We start from the raw sequence: 14,464 nt of genomic DNA, 5'->3' as shown, positions 1-14,464 counted from the left end.
TTGTATCTCAAAACATCACTAAAATGAAGGTCATAGAGATGTTTTCCTATGTTTTCTTCTGAAAGTTTTAGTTTTGCAGTTTACGTGTGTCAGTAATCTATTTTGAGCTAATTTTTATACAAACTGTGAGGCATATGGACATCCATTTATTCCAGCTCCATTTCCTAAAAATACCTCAATTCAAACTGCCTTTGCAGCTTTGGCAAAAATAAGTTGACAATGTATGTATGGGTCTATTTCTGGGCTCTCTGTTCTGTTCCATTGACCTATCCTTTAATTAATACTATACTGCCTTGATTACTCTAATTTTATAATGTCTTCAAATTAACTAGTCCTCCAACTTCATTTTTTTTTAAATTTATTTTGACTATTTGAATTCTTTTGCCTTTTCATATATATCTTGTTCTTGAATAGATATTAGTTGTTCTTCTTGTGATGGAACTGCCTATGTCCCCATCTTAGTGATTTCACTCTCCAATACATTCATCCCTATGTAAAAGGTATCTCCGGGTAACATTCATCCTTCCCCAAATAAAAGATAAAAACATTTTTCTCCCCTTGGGACGGATTAAAAGATGAAATTAAACACTTCTCCAGTACAGTTTGTAATGCACTTTTTTTGGTGGCTTGGTGGCTCACTGGTAGGGAGAAAAAAGAATTAGCATTTATTTACCTTTGATTACTTGCTAGGCCTTTTAAAATTATTATTTCATGTAATTTTACAATTATTCTATGATATATATATTCTATATGTTCTATATATATTCTATAGTATATTCGATTATATATATACTATATACTATGCAAACCACGTATCTGATAAGGGGTTAATATCCAAAACATACAAACAACTCATACAACTCAGAACAAAAATAGACATTTCTCCAAAGAAGACATTCAAAAGATCAATAGGTACATAAATAGATGCTCAACATCACAAGTTATTAGGGACATACAAATTAAAACCACAATGAGATATCACCTCACACCGTTAGAATGTCCATTATCAAAAAGACAAGAGATAACAAATGTTGGCATGGATGTGAAAAAAAGAGAACACTTGTGCACTGTTGGTAGGATTGTAAATTGGTACAACCATTATGGAAAACAGTATGGAGGAGCTCCAAAAAATTAAAAATAGAACTACCATATGATCCAGCAATTTTACTTCTGAAAGTAAATCCAAAGGGTAACAAAAACACTAACAAAAAGATATCTGCACCCCTGTATTTATAAAAACATTATTTACAATAGCCAAGCATGGAAACCTAAGTGTCCATTGATGGATGAAAGGATAAAGAAGTTGTGATATATATATACAGTGGAATATTATTCAGCCACAAAATGGAAGGAAATCCTAACATTTCCTACAACATGGATAGGCCTTTAAGGCATTATGCTAAGTGAAACGTCAGAGAAGGCAACTACTTTATGATCTCACCCATATGTAGAATATGAAGAAAAGAAAAACTTACAGAAAAAGAGATCATACTTGTGGTTACCAGAGGAGATGGTTGGGAGGAGAGGGAGTCGGAGGAAGGTGGTCCGAAAGTACAAACTTCCGGTTATAAGATAAATACCAGGGATGTAATGTACAACATGATGACTATAGCTAACACTGCTGTATGATATACTAAAAAGTTGTTAAGAGACTACATCCTGCGTTCTCATCACAAGAAGAAAATTATTTTCCCTTTTTTCTTTCTTTTCTTTTTATTGTATTTAGACAAGAAGATGGATGTTAGCTAAAACTATTGTGATAATCATTTCACAATATATGTAAGTCAAACTATCATGCTATATGCCTTAAACTTATGCAGTGATGTATGTCCATTGTTTCTCAACAAAACTGGGAAAAATGAAAGTATTCCTTTGGGTTGAATTTAATACATTGTTCTGGAAAAACTGACAATGTTTAGGTAATTTAAACTACAGGAAATAAGTGCCTATTAGCAGTAAATTACCTGTGCAGATGATTTATTTGAAGCATTTTGCAATAGCCTTTAACGATTTTAGTTACTAAATCTATGTCAGCAGATGCTCATTTATTTGTTCACCAGCTCAAGTTCCTGCTGGTCAGTGTCTCATCAGTGCGAAGATTCGTCATTCTTTAATTGGCAAAAGGATTGGCTCCCACCTGCTATATAACTTGCTCTTGTTTGAGACTTAGTCTCAAGCACAATAGTCAGTGAGAGGATGTGGTGTTCTTTGATGATCCCCACTTTTCTATTCCTGAGCTTCTTTTCTGTGGGATTGGCCCCAAATCCAGGATCAGCCACCAATGAAAATGACAACTACCCCCCTTTTTGGGACCAGATTAATGGGGACATAGCAGAATTTCCAGTACAGAATAACAAGATAATCGTTGATCTTTGGAAATATATGGATAGACTAAAAATATATAAGATCCTTATAACAGAATCAAACAAATATTTTGCTTTATTTGGAGAAAACACTAGAGGCAATGTACTCTGGGCACTGACTTTATTTTATGGAAAGCTATTTAAAACAGGTATGTACATTTTAATTATTTCCAAGGAAGGTTGCTTTTTTTTTTCTTTGTTACTGAGAGTATCATTATAGCTAATCTATTTAAGTGTTACTGCCTGAAGATTCATGGAGTGTGCAGTCAATATAATCATTGATTTTCCAGTATTCAGGCCTTCTTATGACCTAATCAAATACTTCTTTCGCTTAGTAAAATTATTTGACATAATTTTCTTTACATTTTATAGACTTTCTGGTTTAAAAAAATGCAGCTTTTAAAGTACATTCCTATAAACTGTAAAAGCTTATTGCTTGCAGAAGAAATGTCCCCTTCTAGATTAAAAATCTTCAGTTTTTGAAATATCATCATCATCATCTTAAAGCCTGACTAGCTTCTCAGAGAAATGTGGTACTATAAATACCTCTGTTTCATAAGGTGAGATTATTATAGGAAATATGACAAAAGCTTCTTTCTACTATGAAACCCAGGGCAAAGTTGTATGCAAACTAAGGTAAGGAACATATTTTCCCTCATCAATGTTAGTGGAAAGAGTAACTAAGATATGGCTCTCAATGCACAGTCTCCTTTCTCTTAGTTGTTAGATTCAGGCAGAAGAAAGGAATGAAAAAAGGGAAGAACTGATCCAATAACTAGACCACTTTCTTCTTGTACCCAAACAAGTAGGATGGAGAAATTGAGTAAAGTGTGATGCTTCAGCTCGGAACTCGTGTTTCTAGGAAGCTCTCCTATTTTCTCCCTCAGTTTAGGTGAATTTCTTCATGTGAATTTTTCTCTCTCTAGTTCTTTTTTTTTTTTTTAAACAAATAAATTTTATTAAAAAGAATTAAAAACCATTGCTCCAGACGGCACAGCTGACCCCAGGCAGGTCAGGCAAGTGTGTGTGTGTGTGTGTGTGTGTGTGTGTGTGTGTGTGTGTGTGTATGGGGGGTGGTGGTCACATACTCAGATCCAGGTATCAGTCAGGGCAGAGTGACAGTTGGTCAGATTAGGCACATGTTCGTACAGAAGGACAGACAGCACTCAAAAGAATTACGCGGGAGGGCAGCCAAGAGGGCCAAGGCTTATTCTGAGCAGCAGATAGCGGCACTATTTTACAGGTTAGTTGGTGGCCATCCTAGTGACAATGCTTCCAGCATTTACCTTCTCAGATTCAGGTGCTACAAATGCTGGAAGATTCTATTCAATGCAAAGGAGCTCACAAAAGGAAAACTGTAACAATTTTAAGACTGGAGTATTTTGTTAATGAGAAAATGTTAAAGAATTTTTATTATATGCATCTTAGCCAAGTGTTGGCTGGATCGTGAGGTGGAGATGATTATGCTTTACCAATCATGGAAAGTATATATAAAAGTAGATTTTTTTTTTTTGGTCAAAAATGCTAGGAGGGGGTAGCATAAAAAGAGCGAAGTTGGCAAAAGGTGGGCATTTGGTTAGAAATGGTTACCACCTTCCTGATTGCGAGTATCAGAGAAATGCTCACAGGATGATTTCTTAAATGGTAACAAACAGCAGTGAATCAGAAAGAAAATTAGAGCTTTTTAGAAAGTAACTAAATTGTAAATTAACTAAATTAAATTAGCACATAACTGCTGTTCTCTTTGTTACTGTATCTCATTACCGCCTGTTATTTTGTCTCCTTTGGCTTTTTTTTTTTTTTATCTTTTTGGGGGGTGCACCAAGTTCAATCATCTGTTTTTATACACATCTCCCCATATTCCCTCCCTCCCTCAACACCCCCCACCCTCCCTCGAGTCCCCCCCACCCTCCCCGTCCCAGTCCTCTAAGGCATCTTCCATCAATTTTCTTATTACTAAGATTCTTGAACTGAACCAGCTTCCCATTCTCATGAAATTATTTTCCAAAGTGTCTTCTTTGAATGTGACTAGACTGAGTCCAGAATGAAACAAGGACTAGAATGTGGTGCCTTTGTATAGAAAAAAAACTTCTGGCCCATGTGAATTATTGCAAGCAACTGTTGATTCATTTAGGAAGAAACAAGTGACCAACAGAGATGGATGGCCTGTGGGAAACACTCTGCGGGTCCAGCTTAGTCAAGAAGGAGTCTATAAAATAAAAATAAAAAATAAAGAAAAATTTTAAAACAAGGGAAAAAAACCAAGAAGGAATCTGAACAAGGTGCAATTTCTGAGAAGCTTCCAGTTCTCCAAGTGAATGAAATGCTACGAATAGACCATATCATTAGCAGGCATAATCCTCTTCCTACTTTTTAGAGGGGAGTATATGAGCCTTTTCCTCTCTTATGACTTTCTATTCAAAGGTTCAACTTTTTCCACCTACTCTGTTTACTCTGCAGATAGATTTTCAGCGCCTCTCAACAGTTCAATGTGTGCTTATGAGGCTGGAGGCTCCAGCTGCATATCTATCGACAGTGGCTGGGGAGGTAAGCGTCATGTTTTCTCCATGCTTCTTCACCGATTCTGTGGCTGTGGGTCTTGCTCTTTCTGCTTTTCTATGAGTTAGGCTAAGTTGGGGTAAATCCTGATATTTCCTTTGTAAACGTATACAATTTTCGGTGCAATCTCCCTAGGGGCTAATCAATTAAAAAACCAAATAAGAATGGTAACTCTTACTATGGCCTTTTCTAAAATCATGTACAGCACATTGTTAATTTTAGATAAATACTAAAGAAGAAAATGATCCTTATAGGTACCCCATTTTTCAAACTTTCTCTTGCTTATTCCACACATTACCAGCCCTTTCTCCAACTAGCTATTTATTTCACACTTTCTACATTCTAGCACCTTACTCGAGCCCTTTAGAGATATAGTTTAATTCAACCCTTACCATGATCTTAAAGTTAATATCTTCATAATATAAATAATCAAACAGAAGCTAAAAGTGGTTGAGTAATTCGCTTTTTTATCACGAAGCTAGTCTTAACATTCATCTTTCTATCTCGAAAATTCATTTTCTTAATCACTATTCCAATTTGCCTTCCTAAACCCCTAATCTGCAAAAACACTTGATAATCATTTTTTTATTTCCAATTGCAAGTCTTATTTCAGGCCTTAAAGAACAATTTCACTAGAGGTGACATCTAACATATCTGCTCCTTCTCAATGGTTTATTCAGAAATATAACTTCATTAGCTACAAAGTTTTGCAAAAGGGACTTTTGTAAAGGTACATTTCAAAATAAAGATTGTACTTGGTAGTGAACAAAATTCTTCTAGGCCCAGTGTAGACAGTCCAAAGTCAAGTTTAAACTGACAATTATCCACTCAAATTTCAAAGTTAAGGTTAAAAGTAGAAATACGTGGAATGACGACACCTAGTACACCAAGTTTCAAATAGTGAGAAAATGCTTTGTCATCTAAAGGCTTGAAAATATTCCTTGAAATATCTATCTATCATTTGTGTCTTCTCCCTTATGTTTTGTATCACTAGTACCTTGGCTTCTCCTTTACAGCTAGATTAACAATCAAAATAGTTCTCTGGTTAGTCAAGCAAGAATGAGGGAGGATGTATTTCATTAACAGAAGTTATGGATTCATGCCTGTGACCAAAGCCAGGCTGAAAAGTAGGCCTAGGAATAACCCAGGCCTGGGAGCTGCCAGAATCCTGGTAGACAAGATGAACCCAGGAGTCAAGAACTAGATTAAAATTCTAAAGGCAGAATATACTAGAGTGAGTACTTGATTGACATGAGTTAGCACCAAGAACCAGAAGAAAGATACCAAACTGAAAACTGAGAAAATGTATTCAAGGTTGATTGGAAAGAAAGTTAGTTGGGATTCAGAACCATCCCTAAGAGAGCTGAGAGGACAGAACAAGGGAGTCACTTCAAAACCTCTTCCTCAGTTTAGGCAAAGAATCTCCACAAGTAACATCTATGAATATACCTAACATCATCTATGTATATACCTAAACTATAGTAAATGTTTTCCTCAGTCATCTTATTATTTACTTCCTATTTGAGAGGTAAATAAATATAGGACATAGATAATTTGGAACTGGGTCGAATTAGGTAGATTCATACACAAATATCTGCACCCAGAGCATGCCTCTGATGGAAACTTTCCTGGCTGTGATGCATTTCCTAAAACCAACAAATTCAACATAATGGTTTGTAGGTTTATAATGTTGCAGGCTAAATTATATAGACTAAGCCTTAGTCATCTTGTCAACTCCTGCTCTGTATAGAAAGTTAATGATTCCAGATACCTTTCTCCTATTACATTACAGGCTTTAACCACTATGTGATTATTCTAAATTTCCTTGGTGCAATTGAATCTGAGTTTTTGGGGAATTTGCCATATGAGGTAGAGTTAATATCTCGAGAGGAGTACAGATCTAACTTCTGTTATTCAATTGAGGAATGCCGTGCATCTTATCCACAAGCTATGGATACAGCCAATCGATTTTATAAGGTAAAAGAATGCAATGATATTTTTATGAATGGAATGAATGAAGACACTGAAGGTCTTCTGTTGGGTTTATGATTTAAAAATAGACTAAACTTCACATTTATATGCATATGAAATTGTAAGTTCAGAGTTTTGTCCCTACCCCCTCGAATTGTTCCTGTTAGTATCCTGAAATGATACCAAATAGTTAATAGCAAATTGGTATAATTGTATTTATAAAAAAGATTTTTCCGTAGAATTGATGTAATAATGACCAAATTATGTTTGTCTCTGCAAATAGATTAGCATAAATCTTTCTGTAAAGCAAACCAGTAAAGTTAAATGGCACCTTTAAGTGTTAAAATTTATTTTGAAAATAAATTTCATTTCTAAATAATCAGCTAGATGAGTATTTCACAGTATTCTTTTTCAGGAATTCATGACACTGGTAATTAAATTTATTTTAATTTTATTTTAAAGTCTTTTATTCACCTAAATCATGGTATTCATTCTATAGTACCTGCAGTCCAGAAAGATGGTTTCCACTATCAAAGATATTCCTCAGTATGACACAGATGAGGACACAGCAATCCGTTACATGTGGGAGCTCCATCAAGCTGCCATTGATATTGCAAAACCGAAGCTCAGTGATGAGTAAGATAATTGCTTTATGTGATACAATTAAACTTGGTTTCTTTCTGGCATTGTAAAACAAAATATGTGTAAATTTTTGTTTCTTCAAATACTCATTACTCATATTTTCCAGAAAATATCAGGAAATAGTTTTTCCATTTTTATTTGCAATTCATCTAAGTGTCGTCCATCAGTAAAGGTATACCTGAAAAGATGGCTGATTATTCACAGTTCTTCTTGGAGGAAGTTCCATACTTTCTTTAACAGTATAGTTTATAGTAAAGTAGTTCTTTGTGTCTAATCAAATTTTTTTAATGAATGCAGTGTTCAATTAATTTCTGTTCTTAGATTCTAGATGTTTACATAAGGTAGCTATGCAAATAGTGTGGTTAAAGGTTCTGGCTGGATTTCAGTTTCCAACCCCACCCCTCACTCACCAAGCCAAAAATGATTTAAAGTACACAGTGTTAGTATATTATTTGGCAATTCTATGGGGTCCATCCAGTTGTCTGAGTCTTGTAATATTTTTTAAGTGATTTCTTAAAGAGATAGTCATTTTCTCTTTTTTTACAAATAAAAATGTAGTAAGATAAATTGCATGAAATTTACATGCTTAACACACAGCCAGGTAAATATAGGAGATTTCATTTAATAACAGACAATGACTACAATGAAGTCATCTGCTAAGTATCAGTCAGCTTTCCCTAGGTCTTGGTAAAATAAAAGCTTTTTGTGGGAGAAGTCCAGGATCTTGGTCCTGCTCCTGTTTCTCTTCTAGGCTTTTTGTCTCCCTGGTTCTAGGTCATCCTTGACGCCCATTGTCAACTTCTGTGCTCCAGCCTGTTGCACTGTTCATGACCTCCTGCTGAAAATGAGTTATTTCTTAGTATAAATGTGAGTTGCAGTGATTTGAATTATCTAAATTCAGTCACTAAACATGAGCTTTTGTCTCAAAACAGCCTTCAACAAACTTTTCAGTGTTGTTATTCCTTTATAACAGTACATAGATATGGGAACCTCAGGAAACCCTGGAGAAATAATTCTTTTTAATTATCAATATCACTGGAAATTACATTTTGGAAAGTATTTTATATGGATTTTGTGAGTGGAATGTATTTTGATTAAGATGGAAAAAAAGTATGTACTGAAAGCTGAACGGTTGGTAAAAATCTCTTCATCTATTCATAAAATACATTTTGCTATTTTCCTCTTTGTCACTGCAGATTCTTTTTTCTCCACCCCCATCACTCTACACCTATTCCATTGTCTTTTAGTATTAAAGTTGTCCACTTATAACAAAGGTTGACACAGTGCAATTTTTTAATCTTAGTGGTGTTATGCCCATTGCCTCACATTTTTTTAAATCAACAGCTCCAAACTTCCTTTAAAAACATCTTCACAGTAACAGAAAATTAGCACCTGCTGTCTTTTATAGTCACTTTCATACTTTTTTGAGTGCTTCTGTGAACTAAGCACCATGTCTAGTGCTTTGCAAGCACTATCTCTTTCAGGCTTTTCAAAAATCTTGTTTTCGAGAACAGAACAATTTTAGACCTTTGCATTTTGTTTTTTAAGCATTACAGTCAGAACAGGAATAGTGAGATTTCTGTAAATAATGAATCCATTATTCTAATGAAATTGGTTGAGATTAGGAAAGTATGTATTATTTTAGTGTTCAAAATCTGTTAAGCATGTTCTCTATCACTGAGTTCCACATGTGTAAAGGAGTATTTCTATCACTATAACTCCTATGCCATAAATTGAGAAGAAATTGTTTATAATAACTTTTTATTGACAGATAACAGATATGCAGAGAATTCCACAGGTCATAAGTATTCAATTTAATGGGTATCGCAAAGTAAATGCCACATGCTACCAATCCCCAGGGCAAGAAACAGAATTTAGCCATCACTCCAGGGACCACTGTCCTCCTTTTATTTGCTATTTTCCCCTTCTACCCAAAGGTAACTACTATTCTAACACCTTCGATTATTTTTGCTTGTTTTTAAGCTTTGTATGAATGGAATAACACAATAACTGTTTTTGGCTTCTTCCATTCAAATTTTAATTGCTAGAGTCATCCATGTTGTATTCAGCAACAGTTTAGTCTTTTTATATCTGTATAATGACAGATTAGTATATAACAGTTTAATTAACCATTCTACTGTGAAAGGACTAGTATATTATTTCTAATTCTTAACTATCGCAAATACTTGTCGCCAACATTCTCATTCTTGTCTTTCAGCAAGCATATGTCTAAATTTCCAATAGAGAGATTTTCTGAGTCAGAGGATATGTAGCAAATAATTTCTATTTTTTTACAAATTAATATTCATTCTAGCAGTGTCGATAGATTCCTTTGCATCCTATTCTTTCCTATACTTGATAATGGTCACTTTTCATGCTTTTATCCATTCTTTTGAGTAGTAGTATCTAAACATGAAACTCCCTTACAAATTCTAAGTTACTAAATGAGGTGGCAAATTTTTCGGTATTTAGCAAACTATACGGGTGTCCTCTTTTGTGACGTTCCTACTTAAGTTTTTTTTGACATGCCTATCTTTCATTTATTGATTTGTAGGAAACTATATGTATTAAATATTAACCTTTTGTCAGTTGTATATCTTGAATGTATCTTTTCTTAGTTTATGCTTGTCAGTTCATTCCTTTAATGAAGTCTTCCTAATGTAGAAAATTTTTAGTGTAGATCAATTTCTCAATTTTTTTCCTTTACTATTTAATTCATTTTTCTGATTTAAAAAAAATTCTACCCCATGACCTTCAATTGCTTGGTGTTTTGTGCGTATGTAGACTCCTATTTAGTTAGCCATTAACTGCAACTTTTCTTCTCTCAGCTCCACAATTTTATCAAAGACTCTTCTCATCGTGTCAACATTGGAGCAGCAGCTTTCAAAATCATCTATTGCCTTGAATGGAAAAATGTCCTCATATATCATACATACCACATCTTCACTTCTTATTAGTGAACTTGGGCTGCAATCACAAAATACCATAGACTGGATGGCTTAAATCACAGAAATTTATTTTCTCACAATTCTGGGGGCTACAAGTTCAGAATTAGGGTGCCAGCAGGGTCAGCTTCTGGTGAGGGCACTCTTTCTAGCTTACAGATGGCTGCCTTCTTGCTGTGTCCTCACGTGGAGGAGAGAGAGACAGACAGACAGACGGACAGACAGAATGTACTCTGGTCCCTCTTCCTCTATAATATGACCTTCATCGTGTACATTTTCAGGCCATAATTCCTTTTTTCTTGGATTTTGATCTCACAGTTTCTCAAAATTGTTGTCCACTCTGTGATGTCATAGAACATGTTTTTAATATTCTATTCAGTTTTAATAGTTGTTCTCTGCAAGAAAGAATTGAGCCTGCCATTTAAGTCTTTAAATTAGATGAACTCAAAAGAAACCTTGATCATCTGTTTGTTACTATGGCCTTGGGCCCTGTTGTGTCCTATTCAAGACGGTGATTAGATTACTATGGCAAATTCCTAGTCCACTTTTATTTCCTAAGAATTAGAAGTATATATATAAACATGTACACATAATAAACATCAGAGTCAACTATGTATGTTGTTGAAGAATTCTCAGAAATTGCTATTAGAAAAACTTCCATTCATTAAACTGGCTCATAGTACCCAGTCCTTGAATTTTGTTTGTGGAAAATAACTGATGCTAGACGTTAGTGGTATAGAAATCAGATACAGGAGAAATACGATGAGAAATCACCAAGAATAAATCTGGTGAAAGTAAAAGAGTTAGTATGCTACAGTTTCAAAAAATTGTAATTCAAAGTTTTGCCTTCTCTGTTGCTATGTAAGAGATTCTTCAGCCAGGCACAATGTAGAAGATATCTTGAGGATTAATTACATTGTACTGAAATTGTAGATTTGATTCAGTCAACTATTTAATAAATTACATAAAAACCCCAAGGAACATGGGAGAAAACACTCATTTGGACTTTAATTTGCATGTAAAATAAAATATTTTGTAACTCATGCTGCTAATTTTGTGTCCCTCCTTTAGATCACTCTATTCTTCTAAAACTGAACGAGACTTCTCCTTGGACTTTCTACTTGCCATGGAATTTTGTGAGGCAGCATTATATCGCCCATACTTTGAAAGTTCAGCAGAATTCCTAGTGGGTTTCCCACATAGGCTACTCACAGATCAAGATCGTGATATTCTCATAAGTAACCTCAGCGTACGGGAAAAAGCACTTCTGAATGCAGTAAAACTCATTTCGGAAACAAATAAAATCACAGGTATGATTATCAGTTATACTATACAGGAAGCCTAAATGAACCAAAGTCGTATAAGAGCTAAATATATTTAATGATTCATTCAACAGGAATTATTGAGTACCTACTATACTTTAGTTATATTGAATATAATTATGGTAATTACTAAAAATTAGCCTTCAGGACCTCTCATATCATCTAGCTACTGCAATAGTGACAGTTGTAAAATAAACATTTTTATATGTTTCTTGTAAAAATTTTTAGTTACCCTAATAATATTCTGGCTTTTGGATTAAGATTCAAACCTGCTATTATTGGTGTGTAATTATCCTCTGTGAAGGTGTGCTCATCCACCAAGATGGAGAATATAATAAGAAACAGAGATGGTTGAGGTGGAAGTAGGAAGATTGGGTGCAGGGAGACGTAGTTATATAACATTTTTGAGTGTCAATTAAATAATGGATATTAGGCTTCATGTCTTCACACATAATTTTATTTATTGTCCTTAAAAACAGTATGAAATTGACGGTATTGTTTTCAGTTTTGAGTAAAAAGATCCACTGAAGATAAATAATGTGTCCAAAATGATAAACTTTGTAAGTAGCTGAAGCAGACTTAAACTGGGAGTTAACTTCACTTTTTGTGGATTTTGTTTTTCTTCACTATCTAGTAGTATCTGCCTTGGAAATACAGAAATATTGATGAACTAATGAATGTTATGCATTTAAATCTCAGCGTTTTAGAATTAGAACTGTATAGACTCTGCAATTCCAGTCCATCTTTTCATGGACTAACCCTAAGGATCAGGGAGGCTAAGTTGACAAATATCACTCAGTTTCAGTGACAGCTGGACAACAAACAGGTGTCCTTCCTCCCAAGAAAACAATCACTCTATAAACAAAACATTGTAAACAAGAGTAGGAAGGGACTTACCATGGGTCTTAACGATTTTATTTGAAGTAAAATAATGATACACAGTAGTTGTCCTTTATTTATTCCATAAAATATTGTGGCTACTGCATTGTTTGAGAATTTTTGAATACATATCATTCTCAAATAAGGGAAATAGTTTTTCATTTATGCAGTTCAACACAATGTATTTTCTTGTATCCTTTGACAAGACATTGTCAGACAGAGCTACTAATATATTACAAATCCTATAATTAGAAATTTTAATTTATTTTGTATATTTTTAGATTTCTAAGTTGTATTCATATTTTTATTAACTGGAAACATAAATATTCCTACTTTTACAGGAGGTTTATTTTTAACAACTTGGAAGATGGCTATGAATTCAGAATTTGCACGGGCCGCAGGACGATTCCTCATTAAAAGGCTACTCTCAATACCAAGTCTTTAGTAGCCTAAATTTCTGCTGTTATATGTTGATCAATTTAATTCCATGAATAGAAGCAATGACATGTTATAGTGATTATTTTATGAAAACTTTTTGGTTATTATCCCCGTTTCACCTTTGTATTTTCAAAGTTACCAGCCAATAATCCCCCCTGCCACCCTCAGAATTCAACTATAGGTGGAAGCCTGATTAATCCCATAAAATGCCTGAGTTACACATGAATATGTAAATATCTATGTCAAAGGCAAGTTATACTGTTCAAGGTTTTGATATTTCTTTCAATGCTCACTCATAGATTGCCAGGTAAGCGAGGCAAATTCTTCTCTAATAGGTCATCCCTACAAGATACAACTTTGGGCACTGAAGAGAGATTTCAAGTAATTTATATTCTAGGACTGAACTCAAAGTGCCTTGCCATATGAGCACAATTATCAATCCATGTAGTAAAAGAGGCTGCTTTCTTAGTGTCTGAGCACTTGGAGAAATCATTTTCACCATCAAGTAGAAAATTTCTGGGCTACTTTAGTGTATATTACTCAAAACTATAATTTTCCTTTTAAATATAATTTTTGTTACTATTGAAGTCCCTGAATGAAAAAAAAGCACATGTTAAAAATGAAAAGATGTTCAACATTGCTAAATATTAGAGAAATGCAAATCAAAACTACAATGGAAATATCTCCTCACACCAGTAAAAATGGCAATCATCAAAAAATCTATAAGCAACAAATGCTGGAGAGAATGTGGAGAGAAGGGAACCCTCCTACACTCTTGGTGGGAACGTAAATTGGTACAGGCACTATGGATAACAGTATGGAGATTCCTTAAAAAACTAAAAATAGAGCTACCACGTGATCCTGCAATCCCACTCCTGGGCACATATCCAGAGAAAAACAACGTCCGAAATGACACATGCACCCAGTGTTCATTGCAACACTGTTTACAATAGCCAAGACATGGAAGCAACCTAAATGTCCATCAACAGAGGAATGGATAAAGATGTGGCACATTTATACAATAGATTATTACTCAGCCATTAAAAAGAATGAAATAATGCCATCTGCAGCAACATGGATGGACCTAGAGATTGTCATACTGAGTGAAGTAAGTCAGAGAATGAGAAATACCATATGATATCACTTATACATGGACTCTAAAAAGAAATGATATAAATGAACTTTTTTACAAAACAGAAACAGACTCACAGACTTAGAGAACAAACTTATGTTTACTGGGGGGAAGGGTGGGGGGGAAGATAGTTAGGAAGTTTGGGATCGACATGTACAGATTGCTATATTTGAAATGGATAACCAACAAGGACCTACTGTATAGCACAGGGAA

General features: G+C 34.5%; 1 protein-coding gene across 1 annotated transcript; it reads left to right on the top strand.

Moving 5' to 3' along the window:
• Positions 1–2,189: 2,189 nt before the first annotated feature.
• Positions 2,190–13,569, top strand: LOC130855990 (protein LEG1 homolog). Its single transcript, XM_057740151.1, has 6 exons — positions 2,190–2,512; positions 4,824–4,910; positions 6,715–6,899; positions 7,393–7,529; positions 11,552–11,790; positions 13,023–13,569. Exons 1-6 carry the CDS (start codon positions 2,197–2,199, stop codon positions 13,124–13,126), a joined length of 1,068 nt encoding a protein of 355 aa, XP_057596134.1. The 5' UTR covers positions 2,190–2,196; the 3' UTR covers positions 13,127–13,569.
• Positions 13,570–14,464: the final 895 nt, after the last annotated feature.

The sequence above is a fragment of the Hippopotamus amphibius genome, chromosome 6 (assembly GCF_030028045.1).
Source record: "Hippopotamus amphibius kiboko isolate mHipAmp2 chromosome 6, mHipAmp2.hap2, whole genome shotgun sequence".
Classification (NCBI taxonomy): domain Eukaryota; kingdom Metazoa; phylum Chordata; class Mammalia; order Artiodactyla; family Hippopotamidae; genus Hippopotamus; species Hippopotamus amphibius.
The sequence above is the reverse complement of the archived record's forward strand: the minus strand, read 5'-3'. Positions and strand labels throughout refer to the sequence as shown.